An 18,622-nucleotide genomic window follows, 5' to 3' on the forward strand; every position below is an offset into this window, starting at 1 on the left:
TACCTGGCAGGTGAGCCACCACGATCACCTGCCTGCAGTACCTCTGGTCGCCACTAGAGGTCACAGTTCTGCAAGAAGAGCTATTTGGTGCTTTTAAGCGCACAAATGCACTTTTAAGTGCTACTGCTGGAGCTTTGCCTGCTGAGGATACCTGCCTTCTGGACCTGCCTTCCTGCCTGCTGAGGACCACCGCCTGCTTGGGACCACTGCCTGCTGGGGACTCCTGCCTGCTGAAGCCACCCGCCGCCTGGAGCTGCCTGCCTGCTGAAGTCTGCTGGAGCTGCCTGCCTTGCTGGGGAAGCTTTGGCTGCTGGAGCTGCCTACCTGCCGTGGATTCCCTTCCTGCCTGCTGTGGACTGCCTGAAGGAGCTGCCTGCCAGCTGGGGACCTCTTGCCAGCCTGAAGGAGACCCCTGCCAGCCCCCTGCTGGGACACCCACCCTGCTGGAGCTGAGGGTCTGCCTGAGTCCTCCACCCACCTGAAGGGGACCCTGTCTACTGGCCTGAGGATTACCTACCTGCCACCAGCTCCCTGAGGAATCCTTCTTCTTCTCCTGGGCACAGCACAGCAAAGCAGCAGGATGAGCAGGCCCCTGAATCCATGGTTCCACAACACCGTAAAGCTACAGAGGAAGGTGGAGCCAGACGGCTCTACACCGCAACTGAGCAGGAAGATATTTACTGAGCTGCTGGTAACCAAGATGGGGTTCACAGCAGCAGAAATCTGGTGCATCATGACGGATGCACCCAAAGGCACCTACCTGCTTACGTTCATGTCTGAACGAATCTGCAGGAGGTATTGGCAGATGTGCTGGTCACGACGGGAGGAGAAACCGTTCTCCGACTTCCACCTGGAATGCCAGCTCGTGGTGGAGGTCAAGAGAATGACCGTGCACGTCTACAATCCACATGTCAATGTGCAGGACCTAACAACCTTCCTACGCCGCCACTGCACAGTGACAAAAGAACCCTCCCGCAACCTGGACAGCGATGGCATTTGGGATGGTAAATGGACAGTGATGGTGAAGCTGAAGGAGGACCCTTTGGCCCCAGATGGAGTCCGCCACCCCCCTTCCAGCTTCTCCCTAGGGCGTGACTCGGGGTACCTGTACTACCCTGGGCAGCCCAAGCTCTGCAACAGGTGCAACAATCCTGGTCACACCGGCAAGGACTGTACGGCGCAAGTTTGCAGGAAATGCAAGCAAGAAGGCCACACAGCAATGTTCTGTAAGGAGAAAACCACATGCAACCTCTGTGGGGCCACAGGTCACCTCTTTAAGGACTGCCCAAAAAGAGCGAAATCCTATGCCCAAGCCGCCAAACCTCCGTGGAGTGAGCAACCGGAGGAGGCAGAGGAGACCAGGCCTCCAGTCCCACCCCCGCGGCGGGAGAGGGGGACAGGGAAAGGGAAGGGCCCTAAACAAGACAAGCCCAAGCCCGACCAGGACACCGCCAAGGTCCAGGAGCAACATACACCTGCCGATACCCCAACCACCCTCCCTGAGCCCGATGAGCACTGTGAGTCAATGGAGACTCCCGCTCAGGATGCCACCGAGGACCAGGGGGAAGGGCCCTGGATAACACAGGAGCGCAGAAAAAGGAGGCACTCAACTGACTCCGAAGGAGAAAGCAAGAGACCAGTGAGCACCCACAACTCCTACTCAGGGCTCGAGAATCCAGAACAGGAGGAGCAGCTCGAACAAGACAGCCCAGACGAGCAACTCGAGCAAGTATCAAAAGTGCTGAAAGAGATGAGGGCACTGGCAAACTCCATGGAGCAGTCCCCACCCCCATCGCCAGCAAGAGTTGAAGAAGTGGAGACCTTCATCGTGGCCCGAGAGCAAGACCTGCCCGTCACCCTGGAGGAGGTAGACCCCAAGCCCAGCCAAGAGCGGGAAGCGGCCATCGTGCAACAGCAAGCAGCAGCTGCCGAGCAGGAAGGCCAAACGCCGGAGTCCCAACAGGAGGCTGTCACAGCCGTGTAAGTAGCCTTGTCAACTGTTTTGTAACCAATTGCTTTGACTTGATAATTAGTCTTTAAGTATTAAGTTTACTCTTAAAAACTAATTAATGATGGCTATTTCATTATTTTCCGTAAATGTCAGAAGTATTAGAGACAGGCGCAGATGTGCTAGTACTTTGGGTTTCCTTGCCAGTCAGGAGTGTGATGTGTACATGATTCAGGAATGCTCCATCCCCTTCGCAACATCATACACGCACCTAGAACAGCAGTGGACCCTAGGGCCTTCCTTTTGGTCTGGAGGGAACAGCAGTAGGTCTGTAGGAGTGGCCACCTTAGTCAGAGGAAGGCGTTTCACGATGGACTCGGTCACCGAACTGGAGGGCGGCAGGGCTCTTGTCGTCGACGGTTCGTGGGCAGGAGAGCCAGTTAGACTGATCAACGTGTACGCCCCTTCTGATGTGGGCGAGCGACGGGAGCTGTTTCAGCGCCTCAGGCCACAGCTGGTCACCTCCAGAACAATTTTGATGGGTGGGGACTTCAACTGTATTCTAGAAGCAGGTGGTAGATGCGGGGCCAGGGCAGGGGCAGGATGGATGGATGATGCTGCGAAACTACTGGTAGAGATGGTGGGGGAGGCCTCCCTGACAGATGTCATGGGGTCCATGGGGGTGAACGCCAGGAACTTTACCTGGAGTCGCCCTGATGGCTCCTTGCGCTCCAGGATAGACTTCATCTTTACCTCTCGATCAGTGAAGCTCAAGCAACATTCGATGGTGACAGTACACTTCTCTGACCACAGAGCTATCCACTTCCAAGGGGAACTGACGGGCAAGTTCCTGACAGGTCCAGGCACTTGGAAACTGAATAGCTCTCTGCTGGAGAAAGAGGGGGTGAAGGAGGAGTTGAGGGAGACATACACCCAGTGGCAGGCCATGAAAGAGACATTCAAGTCCACAGGGGAATGGTGGGAATGGGTGAAAGGCAGGCTCCAGGATTTCTTCAAGAATGTGGGCAGGCAGGCTGCAAGGGGGAGAAAGAGGGAGTTCAGTAGACTACAGCAAGTGCTGCAAGAACTGCACGACCTCCAACTCCGGGGATGGGACGTCATGAGCCCTCTGGAAGAAGTCAAGAAAGAGCTGAGCGAGCACTTTCATGACGAATCCAGGGGGATCATCTTCCGTTCCAAGGTGGAGAACTTGGAGAAGGGGGAGAAATGCAACTCCTTCTTCTTTAAGAAAATCCACTCTGCGCACACCCCTCTGGTTCAACTGCGCAATAAGGAGGGAATCCTCTGTGACACGAGGGAGGACATTAGGAAGGTAGTGACAGACTTCTATGGGGACCTCTACTCAGAGAAGAGGTCAGAGGGAGATCAAGCAGAAAAGTTTCTGTCTGGTATCCCAAGAACTGTTTCCCCAACAGTGAGAGAAGCCCTTAATGCCCCCCTGACTTTGGACGAGCTGCACCTTGCAGTTAAATCCTTCAAGTCAGGAAAGACACCAGGTAGTGATGGTCTCCCAGTCGAGTTCTATGACTCACTGTGGGACCTAGTGGGACCAGATCTCCTGCAGGTGTATGAGGAGATGGAGAGGGAAGGAATCATGCCCCACACTCTGAGGGAGGGAATGATTGCTCTCTTGTATAAACATAAGGGGGAGAGATGTGACCTAAAGAACTGGCGCCCCATCTCTCTCCTGAATGTTGACTACAAGATCCTTGCAAAGACACTAGTTAACAGACTGAAGGGCGCCATGGGAGAGTTAGTTCACCCAGACCAAACCTGTGGGGTCCCGGGGCGCAGGGTCGCAGATAGCCTGGCACTGATAAGGGACACGATCCAGTACATCACGGACCGCAAGATCCGGGCTGCCCTGGTCTGTCTAGATCAGGAGAAGGCATTCGATCGCGTCTCCCATGAGTTCATGGAGAGGGTACTGCATGGCTTTGGGCTGGGGGAGCGCTTCTGCGGTTACGTTAAAGTAATGTATAAAGACATCTTCAGTTCAGTCATTGTAAATGGTTGTAAAACAGACCCCTTTCCTATCAGGTCTGGGGTAAGACAAGGCTGCCCGCTCTCGCCACCTCTGTTTGTTTTGGTTATAGAGCTACTCGCTGAGTACATCAGGAAGAACCCAAACATCAGAGGAATCCAGACACCCGGCGACGCGAAGAGGGAAGTCAAGTGTTCGCTGTACATGGACGATGTCACCCTCTTCTGCGCAGATGCGGAATCAGTCCAATCTCTGCTGGAGGCGTGCACAGACTTCGGCAAGGCATCAGGGGCGAGAATCAACGTGGACAAGTCTCAGGTCAAACTCTTCGGGCGATGGGACCTCTGCAACGAGCCTCTCCCCTTCCCCATCGAGGCAGGACTGATGAAGATCCTCGGCGTCTGGTTTGGAGGGCCAGGGGCAGCAGCGAAGAGCTGGAACGAACGTTTGGCCAAGGTGAAGCAAAAACTGGGCCTCTGGAGCCTGAGAAACCTGAGCATTGAAGGGAAGGCTCTGGTGCTCAGGAACGATGCACTGCCCGTGCTGCAGTATGTGACACAGGCCTGGCCACTCCTGGCCAACGTAGCACGGGCCATCAACAGCATGGTGTTCCACTTTGTCTGGCACTCCAAGATGGACAGGGTGAAACGGTCAGTCATGCACAAGGAGCACCGCAAAGGGGGGAAGGCAGTCCCCGACATCTCAACGATCCTCAGGGCCTTCTTTGTGTGTGGCTGCGTCCGGATAACCCTGTTAAATATGAACAAGGACCACTCTGCCTACAAGGTGTTCCGCTTTTTCCTCCTCCCGGTGTGGAGACGGCTGGGATGGGATAAGTGGGAGAATGCTGTGACTTTCAACTGGGACCTCCCATGGTACTACAAGGAGGTAGAAAAGTTTGTGGGGGAATTTGGGCTGAACGGTGTCACTCCTTGCCTTTGGAAGCCCAAGACAATCCGCAAACTGATCAGGACCAGGGACACCACCGAACCAGTAAGCGACCTGCCACCAGCAACGGCAACGCACGTGTGGGAGAATGTATCCTCCCCAGTTCTGACCAACAGACACAAGGACATAGCATGGATGACTGTGAAGGGTGGCCTGCCAGTGAGGTCCTTCATGCACAGCAGAGGCCTGTGCCCGCACAGGAACTGCCCAAGGGGATGCCCCGCAGAGGAATCTGCACACCATCTCTTCTGGGCCTGCCCCTTTGCCCAGAGACTAAGGGCCGCCCTCCGACAAGAACTGGTAGCCCTCATCCCCTATGAGAACATTACGGACCAGTCCATGCTGTACGGGCTGTTTCCAGGGACACACACAGAGGAAGCTATCCAGGAGTGCTGGAGACTCCTCTGCTGTATTAAAGACATTCTCCTGTTCGCCAGAACACGCCTGGTGACCAATGGAGAGGTGGTAAACAGAGAAGGGTGCCGCAGGATGGTGCTCAGCCTGCTTAGAGACTATGCAGCCATGGACAAGAGGGAAAGTGAGGAAGAAGAAGAGCTGTGAGAAAACCCTCCTTCCCCACTGTACTCTTTAAAGTGGCGTCCCCATTAAAACCGTAAAACGCTATCGGCAAATACATCAGATGAAATTTAAAATGTCTCAATGCATTGATTGACTGAAAAGTTAAAGTGGATTGCCTTCCCTAAGGGGTGAGGTACCACTTCCTTAAAAACTATGTATCGCAACTTTTAAGCACTTAATAAAAGTTTTTGCCCCAAAACTAAAAAAAAAAAAAAAAGGTGGTTCTCCCAGGGTGAGGCTCATCCATTGCACTTCGGATGTGCTGACCCCTGCGATGTCCCCAAATGCGGGATACTCGACTGCATAATTTCTGGTAGTGGGGGACTGCGTTCGCGCTTTCCCCTGATCTCTGGTTTCAAGAAAGACAAAAAGGAAAAAAAAATAAAAAGGAGTCTGGAGCACCCTTTCTCGTCTTCTGTGTTCTTTCTGGGGTGCTGCGGCTGGATTGGAGGGGGGCGGGGGCGTGGGCAAGAGGGAATCACATGCTAAGTACTGAGCCTGGGGAATGATGGGATAGCTGCAGCCTCCCACTCTGGGGACCTATCCAGAGACAGGGAAGTAGGCCCTGGCCAGGTGACATGTCTGCTCCTTTCCATCGCCCCCCTGGGGCTGTGGCCTGGCTGCCAGCCTCTTGCCTCGCCCTAGCCTTCCCAGGCCCAGACTCTGGCTGAGGACCCCAGGCCGTGGCCCGGCGAGGGCTCTGCCCGGCGAGGGTTCTGTCTGCAGCGTTTGGGAGCGTTCGGGAAGGCGTGAGGGGCTCAGGGCGAGAACCCCTGCTCGCTTGCAGGCCTGTTTGTCCCTGGCTTTCAGCCACAAGCAGTCGACTGGGGCCTAGCCAGGCAACAGGGCACTGCATACCTCTAGAGGCGGCCTCAGTGGCAGCTCTTAGGCTTCAAAAGCCCCAAATCTCTGCTTCTGGGCCCAAAGTCGACATGGCAATCGCCCTTCTGTGCTTGCTGTAGCCCTGGCTTTCCCCCACCCGTGTCAGCAAGGTGCAGCATAGCGAAAGCAGGGCCCTGATTGGCGCTGCCGGTGGGCGTGGACATGCAAATGTTGCTGGCCGGCCGAGGCCTGTGGGAAGCTGCTGTGGGTAGCTGCGCGCTTTCCAAAGTGGGCACAGGGGCCTTGGCTGGTCACCTTGCGCCCCACAATGCCCATGCTCTGCTTCGCCCGGCCTCAGGCCTTGCCTGTGTGAATGCCACCCTCGCTCTGCGGGGAGATGCCCAGCGGCCCGCCCTCACCCTGTCCCCTTCCAACTCATACTTACCTGGCAGGGGAGACACCATGATCACGAAGGTGGTTCTCCCAGGGTGAGGCTCATCCATTGCACTTCGGATGTGCTGACCCCTGCGATGTCCCCAAATGCGGGATACTCGACTGCATAATTTCTGGTAGTGGGGGACTGCGTTTGCGCTTTCCCCTGATCTCTGGTTTCAAGAAAGACAAAAAGGAAAAAAAAATAAAAAGGAGTCTGGAGCACCCTTTCTCGTCTTCTGTGTTCTTTCTGGGGTGCTGCGGCTGGATTGGAGGGGGGCGGGGGCGTGGGCAAGAGGGAATCACATGCTAAGTACTGAGCCTGGGGAATGATGGGATAGCTGCAGCCTCCCACTCTGGGGACCTATCCAGAGACAGGGAAGTAGGCCCTGGCCAGGTGACATGTCTGCTCCTTTCCATCGCCCCCCTGGGGCTGTGGCCTGGCTGCCAGCCTCTTGCCTCGCCCTAGCCTTCCCAGGCCCAGACTCTGGCTGAGGACCCCAGGCCGTGGCCCGGCGAGGGCTCTGCCCGGCGAGGGTTCTGTCTGCAGCGTTTGGGAGCGTTCGGGAAGGAGTGAGGGGCTCAGGGCGAGAACCCCTGCTCGCTTGCAGGCCTGTTTGTCCCTGGCTTTCAGCCACAAGCAGTCGACTGGGGCCTAGCCAGGCAACAGGGCACTGCATACCTCTAGAGGCGGCCTCAGTGGCAGCTCTTAGGCTTCAAAAGCCCCAAATCTCTGCTTCTGGGCCCAAAGTCGACATGGCAATCGCCCTTCTGTGCTTGCTGTAGCCCTGGCTTTCCCCCACCCGTGTCAGCAAGGTGCAGCATAGCGAAAGCAGGGCCCTGATTGGCGCTGCCGGTGGGCGTGGACATGCAAATGTTGCTGGCCGGCCGAGGCCTGTGGGAAGCTGCTGTGGGTAGCTGCGCGCTTTCCAAAGTGGGCACAGGGGCCTTGGCTGGTCACCTTGCGCCCCACAATGCCCATGCTCTGCTTCGCCCGGCCTCAGGCCTTGCCTGTGTGAATGCCACCCTCGCTCTGCGGGGAGATGCCCAGCGGCCCGCCCTCACCCTGTCCCCTTCCAACTCATACTTACCTGGCAGGGGAGACACCATGATCACGAAGGTGGTTCTCCCAGGGTGAGGCTCATCCATTGCACTTCGGATGTGCTGACCCCTGCGATGTCCCCAAATGCGGGATACTCGACTGCATAATTTCTGGTAGTGGGGGACTGCGTTCGCGCTTTCCCCTGATCTCTGGTTTCAAGAAAGACAAAAAGGAAAAAAAAATAAAAAGGAGTCTGGAGCACCCTTTCTCGTCTTCTGTGTTCTTTCTGGGGTGCTGCGGCTGGATTGGAGGGGGGCGGGGGCGTGGGCAAGAGGGAATCACATGCTAAGTACTGAGCCTGGGGAATGATGGGATAGCTGCAGCCTCCCACTCTGGGGACCTATCCAGAGACAGGGAAGTAGGCCCTGGCCAGGTGACATGTCTGCTCCTTTCCATCGCCCCCCTGGGGCTGTGGCCTGGCTGCCAGCCTCTTGCCTCGCCCTAGCCTCCCCAGGCCCAGACTCTGGCTGAGGACCCCAGGCCGTGGCCCGGCGAGGGCTCTGCCCGGCGAGGGTTCTGTCGGCAGCGTTTGGGAGCGTTCGGGAAGGCGTGAGGGGCTCAGGGCGAGAACCCCTGCTCGCTTGCAGGCCTGTTTGTCCCTGGCTTTCAGCCACAAGCAGTCGACTGGGGCCTAGCCAGGCAACAGGGCACTGCATACCTCTAGAGGCGGCCTCAGTGGCAGCTCTTAGGCTTCAAAAGCCCCAAATCTCTGCTTCTGGGCCCAAAGTCGACATGGCAATCGCCCTTCTGTGCTTGCTGTAGCCCTGGCTTTCCCCCACCCGTGTCAGCAAGGTGCAGCATAGCGAAAGCAGGGCCCTGATTGGCGCTGCCGGTGGGTGTGGACATGCAAATGTTGCTGGCCGGCCGAGGCCTGTGGGAAGCTGCTGTGGGTAGCTGCGCGCTTTCCAAAGTGGGCACAGGGGCCTTGGCTGGTCACCTTGCGCCCCACAATGCCCATGCTCTGCTTCGCCCGGCCTCAGGCCTTGCCTGTGTGAATGCCACCCTCGCTCTGCGGGGAGATGCCCAGCGGCCCGCCCTCACCCTGTCCCCTTCCAACTCATACTTACCTGGCAGGGGAGACACCATGATCACGAAGGTGGTTCTCCCAGGGTGAGGCTCATCCATTGCACTTCGGATGTGCTGACCCCTGCGATGTCCCCAAATGCGGGATACTCGACTGCATAATTTCTGGTAGTGGGGGACTGCGTTCGCGCTTTCCCCTGATCTCTGGTTTCAAGAAAGACAAAAAGGAAAAAAAAATAAAAAGGAGTCTGGAGCACCCTTTGACGTTTCTTGTGGTCCGTCCAGGGTGCTGTAAGCTGGCTGGAATGGGGAGTGGGCGAGGGCCAATTAGATATGCAAATTTACAAGCCTGGGGATGCTGGCTCAGGGCTTAGAAACGTGCTTCTGGGCCCGATTTCGACCTGGCAAGCCCTCTGTTGTGCTTGCGAAAGCCTTTGCTTGTGCACAGTTTAAAGGGCCTGAAAAATCTGCTTTTGGGCCCGATTTAGGCCTGCCAAGCCCTCTCGTGTGCTTGCTGTAGCCCTGGCTTTCCCCCACCCGTGTCAGCAAGGTGCAGCATAGCGAAAGCAGGGCCCTGATTGGCGCTGCCGGTGGGCGTGGACATGCAAATGTTGCTGGCCGGCCGAGGCCTGTGGGAAGCTGCTGTGGGTAGCTGCGCGCTTTCCAAAGTGGGCACAGGGGCCTTGGCTGGTCACCTTGCGCCCCACAATGCCCATGCTCTGCTTCGCCCGGCCTCAGGCCTTGCCTGTGTGAATGCCACCCTCGCTCTGCGGGGAGATGCCCAGCGGCCCGCCCTCACCCTGTCCCCTTCCAACTCATACTTACCTGGCAGGGGAGACACCATGATCACGAAGGTGGTTCTCCCAGGGTGAGGCTCATCCATTGCACTTCGGATGTGCTGACCCCTGCGATGTCCCCAAATGCGGGATACTCGACTGCATAATTTCTGGTAGTGGGGGACTGCGTTCGCGCTTTCCCCTGATCTCTGGTTTCAAGAAAGACAAAAAGGAAAAAAAAATAAAAAGGAGTCTGGAGCACCCTTTCTCGTCTTCTGTGTTCTTTCTGGGGTGCTGCGGCTGGATTGGAGGGGGGCGGGGGCGTGGGCAAGAGGGAATCACATGCTAAGTACTGAGCCTGGGGAATGATGGGATAGCTGCAGCCTCCCACTCTGGGGACCTATCCAGAGACAGGGAAGTAGGCCCTGGCCAGGTGACATGTCTGCTCCTTTCCATCGCCCCCCTGGGGCTGTGGCCTGGCTGCCAGCCTCTTGCCTCGCCCTAGCCTTCCCAGGCCCAGACTCTGGCTGAGGACCCCAGGCCGTGGCCCGGCGAGGGCTCTGCCCGGCGAGGGTTCTGTCTGCAGCGTTTGGGAGCGTTCGGGAAGGCGTGAGGGGCTCAGGGCGAGAACCCCTGCTCGCTTGCAGGCCTGTTTGTCCCTGGCTTTCAGCCACAAGCAGTCGACTGGGGCCTAGCCAGGCAACAGGGCACTGCATACCTCTAGAGGCGGCCTCAGTGGCAGCTCTTAGGCTTCAAAAGCCCCAAATCTCTGCTTCTGGGCCCAAAGTCGACATGGCAATCGCCCTTCTGTGCTTGCTGTAGCCCTGGCTTTCCCCCACCCGTGTCAGCAAGGTGCAGCATAGCGAAAGCAGGGCCCTGATTGGCGCTGCCGGTGGGCGTGGACATGCAAATGTTGCTGGCCGGCCGAGGCCTGTGGGAAGCTGCTGTGGGTAGCTGCGCGCTTTCCAAAGTGGGCACAGGGGCCTTGGCTGGTCACCTTGCGCCCCACAATGCCCATGCTCTGCTTCGCCCGGCCTCAGGCCTTGCCTGTGTGAATGCCACCCTCGCTCTGCGGGGAGATGCCCAGCGGCCCGCCCTCACCCTGTCCCCTTCCAACTCATACTTACCTGGCAGGGGAGACACCATGATCACGAAGGTGGTTCTCCCAGGGTGAGGCTCATCCATTGCACTTCGGATGTGCTGACCCCTGCGATGTCCCCAAATGCGGGATACTCGACTGCATAATTTCTGGTAGTGGGGGACTGCGTTCGCGCTTTCCCCTGATCTCTGGTTTCAAGAAAGACAAAAAGGAAAAAAAAATAAAAAGGAGTCTGGAGCACCCTTTCTCGTCTTCTGTGTTCTTTCTGGGGTGCTGCGGCTGGATTGGAGGGGGGCGGGGGCGTGGGCAAGAGGGAATCACATGCTAAGTACTGAGCCTGGGGAATGATGGGATAGCTGCAGCCTCCCACTCTGGGGACCTATCCAGAGACAGGGAAGTAGGCCCTGGCCAGGTGACATGTCTGCTCCTTTCCATCGCCCCCCTGGGGCTGTGGCCTGGCTGCCAGCCTCTTGCCTCGCCCTAGCCTTCCCAGGCCCAGACTCTGGCTGAGGACCCCAGGCCGTGGCCCGGCGAGGGCTCTGCCCGGCGAGGGTTCTGTCTGCAGCGTTTGGGAGCGTTCGGGAAGGCGTGAGGGGCTCAGGGCGAGAACCCCTGCTCGCTTGCAGGCCTGTTTGTCCCTGGCTTTCAGCCACAAGCAGTCGACTGGGGCCTAGCCAGGCAACAGGGCACTGCATACCTCTAGAGGCGGCCTCAGTGGCAGCTCTTAGGCTTCAAAAGCCCCAAATCTCTGCTTCTGGGCCCAAAGTCGACATGGCAATCGCCCTTCTGTGCTTGCTGTAGCCCTGGCTTTCCCCCACCCGTGTCAGCAAGGTGCAGCATAGCGAAAGCAGGGCCCTGATTGGCGCTGCCGGTGGGCGTGGACATGCAAATGTTGCTGGCCGGCCGAGGCCTGTGGGAAGCTGCTGTGGGTAGCTGCGCGCTTTCCAAAGTGGGCACAGGGGCCTTGGCTGGTCACCTTGCGCCCCACAATGCCCATGCTCTGCTTCGCCCGGCCTCAGGCCTTGCCTGTGTGAATGCCACCCTCGCTCTGCGGGGAGATGCCCAGCGGCCCGCCCTCACCCTGTCCCCTTCCAACTCATACTTACCTGGCAGGGGAGACACCATGATCACGAAGGTGGTTCTCCCAGGGTGAGGCTCATCCATTGCACTTCGGATGTGCTGACCCCTGCGATGTCCCCAAATGCGGGATACTCGACTGCATAATTTCTGGTAGTGGGGGACTGCGTTCGCGCTTTCCCCTGATCTCTGGTTTCAAGAAAGACAAAAAGGAAAAAAAAAAAAAAAGGAGTCTGGAGCACCCTTTCTCGTCTTCTGTGTTCTTTCTGGGGTGCTGCGGCTGGATTGGAGGGGGGCGGGGGCGTGGGCAAGAGGGAATCACATGCTAAGTACTGAGCCTGGGGAATGATGGGATAGCTGCAGCCTCCCACTCTGGGGACCTATCCAGAGACAGGGAAGTAGGCCCTGGCCAGGTGACATGTCTGCTCCTTTCCATCGCCCCCCTGGGGCTGTGGCCTGGCTGCCAGCCTCTTGCCTCGCCCTAGCCTTCCCAGGCCCAGACTCTGGCTGAGGACCCCAGGCCGTGGCCCGGCGAGGGCTCTGCCCGGCGAGGGTTCTGTCTGCAGCGTTTGGGAGCGTTCGGGAAGGCGTGAGGGGCTCAGGGCGAGAACCCCTGCTCGCTTGCAGGCCTGTTTGTCCCTGGCTTTCAGCCACAAGCAGTCGACTGGGGCCTAGCCAGGCAACAGGGCACTGCATACCTCTAGAGGCGGCCTCAGTGGCAGCTCTTAGGCTTCAAAAGCCCCAAATCTCTGCTTCTGGGCCCAAAGTCGACATGGCAATCGCCCTTCTGTGCTTGCTGTAGCCCTGGCTTTCCCCCACCCATGTCAGCAAGGTGCAGCATAGCGAAAGCAGGGCCCTGATTGGCGCTGCCGGTGGGCGTGGACATGCAAATGTTGCTGGCCGGCCGAGGCCTGTGGGAAGCTGCTGTGGGTAGCTGCGCGCTTTCCAAAGTGGGCACAGGGGCCTTGGCTGGACACCTTGCGCCCCACAATGCCCATGCTCTGCTTCGCCCGGCCTCAGGCCTTGCCTGTGTGAATGCCACCCTCGCTCTGCGGGGAGATGCCCAGCGGCCCGCCCTCACCCTGTCCCCTTCCAACTCATACTTACCTGGCAGGGGAGACACCATGATCACGAAGGTGGTTCTCCCAGGGTGAGGCTCATCCATTGCACTTCGGATGTGCTGACCCCTGCGATGTCCCCAAATGCGGGATACTCGACTGCATAATTTCTGGTAGTGGGGGACTGCGTTCGCGCTTTCCCCTGATCTCTGGTTTCAAGAAAGACAAAAAGGAAAAAAAAATAAAAAGGAGTCTGGAGCACCCTTTCTCGTCTTCTGTGTTCTTTCTGGGGTGCTGCGGCTGGATTGGAGGGGGGCGGGGGCGTGGGCAAGAGGGAATCACATGCTAAGTACTGAGCCTGGGGAATGATGGGATAGCTGCAGCCTCCCACTCTGGGGACCTATCCAGAGACAGGGAAGTAGGCCCTGGCCAGGTGACATGTCTGCTCCTTTCCATCGCCCCCCTGGGGCTGTGGCCTGGCTGCCAGCCTCTTGCCTCGCCCTAGCCTTCCCAGGCCCAGACTCTGGCTGAGGACCCCAGGCCGTGGCCCGGCGAGGGCTCTGCCCGGCGAGGGTTCTGTCTGCAGCGTTTGGGAGCGTTCGGGAAGGCGTGAGGGGCTCAGGGCGAGAACCCCTGCTCGCTTGCAGGCCTGTTTGTCCCTGGCTTTCAGCCACAAGCAGTCGACTGGGGCCTAGCCAGGCAACAGGGCACTGCATACCTCTAGAGGCGGCCTCAGTGGCAGCTCTTAGGCTTCAAAAGCCCCAAATCTCTGCTTCTGGGCCCAAAGTCGACATGGCAATCGCCCTTCTGTGCTTGCTGTAGCCCTGGCTTTCCCCCACCCGTGTCAGCAAGGTGCAGCATAGCGAAAGCAGGGCCCTGATTGGCGCTGCCGGTGGGCGTGGACATGCAAATGTTGCTGGCCGGCCGAGGCCTGTGGGAAGCTGCTGTGGGTAGCTGCGCGCTTTCCAAAGTGGGCACAGGGGCCTTGGCTGGTCACCTTGCGCCCCACAATGCCCATGCTCTGCTTCGCCCGGCCTCAGGCCTTGCCTGTGTGAATGCCACCCTCGCTCTGCGGGGAGATGCCCAGCGGCCCGCCCTCACCCTGTCCCCTTCCAACTCATACTTACCTGGCAGGGGAGACACCATGATCACGAAGGTGGTTCTCCCAGGGTGAGGCTCATCCATTGCACTTCGGATGTGCTGACCCCTGCGATGTCCCCAAATGCGGGATACTCGACTGCATAATTTCTGGTAGTGGGGGACTGCGTTCGCGCTTTCCCCTGATCTCTGGTTTCAAGAAAGACAAAAAGGAAAAAAAAATAAAAAGGAGTCTGGAGCACCCTTTGACGTTTCTTGTGGTCCGTCCAGGGTGCTGTAAGCTGGCTGGAATGGGGAGTGGGCGAGGGCCAATTAGATATGCAAATTTACAAGCCTGGGGATGCTGGCTCAGGGCTTAGAAACGTGCTTCTGGGCCCGATTTCGACCTGGCAAGCCCTCTGTTGTGCTTGCGAAAGCCTTTGCTTGTGCACAGTTTAAAGGGCCTGAAAAATCTGCTTTTGGGCCCGATTTAGGCCTGCCAAGCCCTCTCGTGTGCTTGCTGTAGCCCTGGCTTTCCCCCACCCGTGTCAGCAAGGTGCAGCATAGCGAAAGCAGGGCCCTGATTGGCGCTGCCGGTGGGCGTGGACATGCAAATGTTGCTGGCCGGCCGAGGCCTGTGGGAAGCTGCTGTGGGTAGCTGCGCGCTTTCCAAAGTGGGCACAGGGGCCTTGGCTGGTCACCTTGCGCCCCACAATGCCCATGCTCTGCTTCGCCCGGCCTCAGGCCTTGCCTGTGTGAATGCCACCCTCGCTCTGCGGGGAGATGCCCAGCGGCCCGCCCTCACCCTGTCCCCTTCCAACTCATACTTACCTGGCAGGGGAGACACCATGATCACGAAGGTGGTTCTCCCAGGGTGAGGCTCATCCATTGCACTTCGGATGTGCTGACCCCTGCGATGTCCCCAAATGCGGGATACTCAACTGCATAATTTCTGGTAGTGGGGGACTGCGTTCGCGCTTTCCCCTGATCTCTGGTTTCAAGAAAGACAAAAAGGAAAAAAAAATAAAAAGGAGTCTGGAGCACCCTTTCTCGTCTTCTGTGTTCTTTCTGGGGTGCTGCGGCTGGATTGGAGGGGGGCGGGGGCGTGGGCAAGAGGGAATCACATGCTAAGTACTGAGCCTGGGGAATGATGGGATAGCTGCAGCCTCCCACTCTGGGGACCTATCCAGAGACAGGGAAGTAGGCCCTGGCCAGGTGACATGTCTGCTCCTTTCCATCGCCCCCCTGGGGCTGTGGCCTGGCTGCCAGCCTCTTGCCTCGCCCTAGCCTCCCCAGGCCCAGACTCTGGCTGAGGACCCCAGGCCGTGGCCCGGCGAGGGCTCTGCCCGGCGAGGGTTCTGTCGGCAGCGTTTGGGAGCGTTCGGGAAGGCGTGAGGGGCTCAGGGCGAGAACCCCTGCTCGCTTGCAGGCCTGTTTGTCCCTGGCTTTCAGCCACAAGCAGTCGACTGGGGCCTAGCCAGGCAACAGGGCACTGCATACCTCTAGAGGCGGCCTCAGTGGCAGCTCTTAGGCTTCAAAAGCCCCAAATCTCTGCTTCTGGGCCCAAAGTCGACATGGCAATCGCCCTTCTGTGCTTGCTGTAGCCCTGGCTTTCCCCCACCCGTGTCAGCAAGGTGCAGCATAGCGAAAGCAGGGCCCTGATTGGCGCTGCCGGTGGGTGTGGACATGCAAATGTTGCTGGCCGGCCGAGGCCTGTGGGAAGCTGCTGTGGGTAGCTGCGCGCTTTCCAAAGTGGGCACAGGGGCCTTGGCTGGTCACCTTGCGCCCCACAATGCCCATGCTCTGCTTCGCCCGGCCTCAGGCCTTGCCTGTGTGAATGCCACCCTCGCTCTGCGGGGAGATGCCCAGCGGCCCGCCCTCACCCTGTCCCCTTCCAACTCATACTTACCTGGCAGGGGAGACACCATGATCACGAAGGTGGTTCTCCCAGGGTGAGGCTCATCCATTGCACTTCGGATGTGCTGACCCCTGCGATGTCCCCAAATGCGGGATACTCGACTGCATAATTTCTGGTAGTGGGGGACTGCGTTCGCGCTTTCCCCTGATCTCTGGTTTCAAGAAAGACAAAAAGGAAAAAAAAATAAAAAGGAGTCTGGAGCACCCTTTGACGTTTCTTGTGGTCCGTCCAGGGTGCTGTAAGCTGGCTGGAATGGGGAGTGGGCGAGGGCCAATTAGATATGCAAATTTACAAGCCTGGGGATGCTGGCTCAGGGCTTAGAAACGTGCTTCTGGGCCCGATTTCGACCTGGCAAGCCCTCTGTTGTGCTTGCGAAAGCCTTTGCTTGTGCACAGTTTAAAGGGCCTGAAAAATCTGCTTTTGGGCCCGATTTAGGCCTGCCAAGCCCTCTCGTGTGCTTGCTGTAGCCCTGGCTTTCCCCCACCCGTGTCAGCAAGGTGCAGCATAGCGAAAGCAGGGCCGTGATTGGCGCTGCCGGTGGGCGTGGACATGCAAATGTTGCTGGCCGGCCGAGGCCTGTGGGAAGCTGCTGTGGGTAGCTGCGCGCTTTCCAAAGTGGGCACAGGGGCCTTGGCTGGTCACCTTGCGCCCCACAATGCCCATGCTCTGCTTCGCCCGGCCTCAGGCCTTGCCTGTGTGAATGCCACCCTCGCTCTGCGGGGAGATGCCCAGCGGCCCGCCCTCACCCTGTCCCCTTCCAACTCATACTTACCTGGCAGGGGAGACACCATGATCACGAAGGTGGTTCTCCCAGGGTGAGGCTCATCCATTGCACTTCGGATGTGCTGACCCCTGCGATGTCCCCAAATGCGGGATACTCGACTGCATAATTTCTGGTAGTGGGGGACTGCGTTCGCGCTTTCCCCTGATCTCTGGTTTCAAGAAAGACAAAAAGGAAAAAAAAATAAAAAGGAGTCTGGAGCACCCTTTCTCGTCTTCTGTGTTCTTTCTGGGGTGCTGCGGCTGGATTGGAGGGGGGCGGGGGCGTGGGCAAGAGGGAATCACATGCTAAGTACTGAGCCTGGGGAATGATGGGATAGCTGCAGCCTCCCACTCTGGGGACCTATCCAGAGACAGGGAAGTAGGCCCTGGCCAGGTGACATGTCTGCTCCTTTCCATCGCCCCCCTGGGGCTGTGGCCTGGCTGCCAGCCTCTTGCCTCGCCCTAGCCTTCCCAGGCCCAGACTCTGGCTGAGGACCCCAGGCCGTGGCCCGGCGAGGGCTCTGCCCGGCGAGGGTTCTGTCTGCAGCGTTTGGGAGCGTTCGGGAAGGCGTGAGGGGCTCAGGGCGAGAACCCCTGCTCGCTTGCAGGCCTGTTTGTCCCTGGCTTTCAGCCACAAGCAGTCGACTGGGGCCTAGCCAGGCAACAGGGCACTGCATACCTCTAGAGGCGGCCTCAGTGGCAGCTCTTAGGCTTCAAAAGCCCCAAATCTCTGCTTCTGGGCCCAAAGTCGACATGGCAATCGCCCTTCTGTGCTTGCTGTAGCCCTGGCTTTCCCCCACCCGTGTCAGCAAGGTGCAGCATAGCGAAAGCAGGGCCCTGATTGGCGCTGCCGGTGGGCGTGGACATGCAAATGTTGCTGGCCGGCCGAGGCCTGTGGGAAGCTGCTGTGGGTAGCTGCGCGCTTTCCAAAGTGGGCACAGGGGCCTTGGCTGGTCACCTTGCGCCCCACAATGCCCATGCTCTGCTTCGCCCGGCCTCAGGCCTTGCCTGTGTGAATGCCACCCTCGCTCTGCGGGGAGATGCCCAGCGGCCCGCCCTCACCCTGTCCCCTTCCAACTCATACTTACCTGGCAGGGGAGACACCATGATCACGAAGGTGGTTCTCCCAGGGTGAGGCTCATCCATTGCACTTCGGATGTGCTGACCCCTGCGATGTCCCCAAATGCGGGATACTCGACTGCATAATTTCTGGTAGTGGGGGACTGCGTTCGCGCTTTCCCCTGATCTCTGGTTTCAAGAAAGACAAAAAGGAAAAAAAAATAAAAAGGAGTCTGGAGCACCCTTTCTCGTCTTCTGTGTTCTTTCTGGGGTGCTGCGGCTGGATTGGAGGGGGGCGGGGGCGTGGGCAAGAGGGAATCACATGCTAAGTACTGAGCCTGGGGAATGATGGGATAGCTGCAGCCTCCCACTCTGGGGACCTATCCAGAGACAGGGAAGTAGGCCCTGGCCAGGTGACATGTCTGCTCCTTTCCATCGCCCCCCTTGGGCTGTGGCCTGGCTGCCAGCCTCTTGCCTCGCCCTAGCCTTCCCAGGCCCAGACTCTGGCTGAGGACCCCAGGCCGTGGCCCGGCGAGGGCTCTGCCCGGCGAGGGTTCTGTCTGCAGCGTTTGGGAGCGTTCGGGAAGGCGTGAGGGGCTCAGGGCGAGAACCCCTGCTCGCTTGCAGGCCTGTTTGTCCCTGGCTTTCAGCCACAAGCAGTCGACTGGGGCCTAGCCAGGCAACAGGGCACTGCATACCTCTAGAGGCGGCCTCAGTGGCAGCTCTTAGGCTTCAAAAGCCCCAAATCTCTGCTTCTGGGCCCAAAGTCGACATGGCAATCGCCCTTCTGTGCTTGCTGTAGCCCTGGCTTTCCCCCACCCGTGTCAGCAAGGTGCAGCATAGCGAAAGCAGGGCCCTGATTGGCGCTGCCGGTGGGCGTGGACATGCAAATGTTGCTGGCCGGCCGAGGCCTGTGGGAAGCTGCTGTGGGTAGCTG

General features: G+C 58.6%; 2 protein-coding genes, 12 non-coding genes and 1 pseudogene across 14 annotated transcripts; all 15 read left to right on the top strand.

The window, feature by feature from the left end:
- Nucleotides 1-580: 580 nt before the first annotated feature.
- Nucleotides 581-1,984, top strand: LOC146864306 (uncharacterized). Its single transcript, XM_085639140.1, has one exon. The coding sequence runs from the start codon at nucleotides 581-583 to the stop codon at nucleotides 1,982-1,984; it is 1,404 nt and encodes a 467-aa protein (XP_085495266.1).
- A 2,173-nt stretch (nucleotides 1,985-4,157) lies between these two features.
- LOC146864307 (uncharacterized) lies at nucleotides 4,158-5,518 on the top strand. The gene has a single exon (XM_085631310.1). It carries the CDS (start codon nucleotides 4,158-4,160, stop codon nucleotides 5,460-5,462), a length of 1,305 nt encoding a protein of 434 aa, XP_085487436.1. The 3' UTR covers nucleotides 5,463-5,518.
- Nucleotides 5,519-5,687: 169 nt separating this feature from the next.
- Nucleotides 5,688-5,825, top strand: LOC146864308 (U1 spliceosomal RNA; annotated as a pseudogene).
- Nucleotides 5,826-6,739: 914 nt separating this feature from the next.
- LOC146864309 (U1 spliceosomal RNA) lies at nucleotides 6,740-6,903 on the top strand. Its single transcript, XR_014977336.1, has one exon. It is a non-coding gene; the product is annotated as a U1 spliceosomal RNA (small nuclear RNA).
- A 914-nt stretch (nucleotides 6,904-7,817) lies between these two features.
- On the top strand, nucleotides 7,818-7,981 carry LOC146864310 (U1 spliceosomal RNA). Its single transcript, XR_014976944.1, has one exon. It is a non-coding gene; the product is annotated as a U1 spliceosomal RNA (small nuclear RNA).
- A 914-nt stretch (nucleotides 7,982-8,895) lies between these two features.
- LOC146864311 (U1 spliceosomal RNA) lies at nucleotides 8,896-9,059 on the top strand. The gene has a single exon (XR_014976955.1). It is a non-coding gene; the product is annotated as a U1 spliceosomal RNA (small nuclear RNA).
- A 617-nt stretch (nucleotides 9,060-9,676) lies between these two features.
- Nucleotides 9,677-9,840, top strand: LOC146864312 (U1 spliceosomal RNA). Its single transcript, XR_014976966.1, has one exon. It is a non-coding gene; the product is annotated as a U1 spliceosomal RNA (small nuclear RNA).
- Nucleotides 9,841-10,754: 914 nt separating this feature from the next.
- LOC146864313 (U1 spliceosomal RNA) lies at nucleotides 10,755-10,918 on the top strand. The gene has a single exon (XR_014976977.1). It is a non-coding gene; the product is annotated as a U1 spliceosomal RNA (small nuclear RNA).
- Nucleotides 10,919-11,832: 914 nt separating this feature from the next.
- On the top strand, nucleotides 11,833-11,996 carry LOC146864314 (U1 spliceosomal RNA). The gene has a single exon (XR_014976988.1). It is a non-coding gene; the product is annotated as a U1 spliceosomal RNA (small nuclear RNA).
- Nucleotides 11,997-12,910: 914 nt separating this feature from the next.
- LOC146864315 (U1 spliceosomal RNA) lies at nucleotides 12,911-13,074 on the top strand. Its single transcript, XR_014977000.1, has one exon. It is a non-coding gene; the product is annotated as a U1 spliceosomal RNA (small nuclear RNA).
- A 914-nt stretch (nucleotides 13,075-13,988) lies between these two features.
- Nucleotides 13,989-14,152, top strand: LOC146864316 (U1 spliceosomal RNA). Its single transcript, XR_014977011.1, has one exon. It is a non-coding gene; the product is annotated as a U1 spliceosomal RNA (small nuclear RNA).
- A 617-nt stretch (nucleotides 14,153-14,769) lies between these two features.
- LOC146864317 (U1 spliceosomal RNA) lies at nucleotides 14,770-14,933 on the top strand. The gene has a single exon (XR_014977432.1). It is a non-coding gene; the product is annotated as a U1 spliceosomal RNA (small nuclear RNA).
- Nucleotides 14,934-15,847: 914 nt separating this feature from the next.
- LOC146864318 (U1 spliceosomal RNA) lies at nucleotides 15,848-16,011 on the top strand. Its single transcript, XR_014977023.1, has one exon. It is a non-coding gene; the product is annotated as a U1 spliceosomal RNA (small nuclear RNA).
- A 617-nt stretch (nucleotides 16,012-16,628) lies between these two features.
- Nucleotides 16,629-16,792, top strand: LOC146864319 (U1 spliceosomal RNA). The gene has a single exon (XR_014977034.1). It is a non-coding gene; the product is annotated as a U1 spliceosomal RNA (small nuclear RNA).
- A 914-nt stretch (nucleotides 16,793-17,706) lies between these two features.
- Nucleotides 17,707-17,870, top strand: LOC146864320 (U1 spliceosomal RNA). The gene has a single exon (XR_014977045.1). It is a non-coding gene; the product is annotated as a U1 spliceosomal RNA (small nuclear RNA).
- Nucleotides 17,871-18,622: the final 752 nt, after the last annotated feature.

The sequence above is a fragment of the Triturus cristatus genome, chromosome 2_1 (assembly GCF_964204655.1).
Source record: "Triturus cristatus chromosome 2_1, aTriCri1.1, whole genome shotgun sequence".
NCBI classification, from domain to species: Eukaryota; Metazoa; Chordata; class Amphibia; order Caudata; family Salamandridae; genus Triturus; species Triturus cristatus.

Bases quoted from the DNA above. Each gene is read 5' to 3' on its own strand.
- LOC146864306 (XM_085639140.1), top strand. From the start codon at position 581: ATGAGCAGGCCCCTGAATCCATGGTTCCACAACACCGTAAAGCTACAG.
- LOC146864307 (XM_085631310.1), top strand. From the start codon at position 4,158: ATGGACGATGTCACCCTCTTCTGCGCAGATGCGGAATCAGTCCAATCT.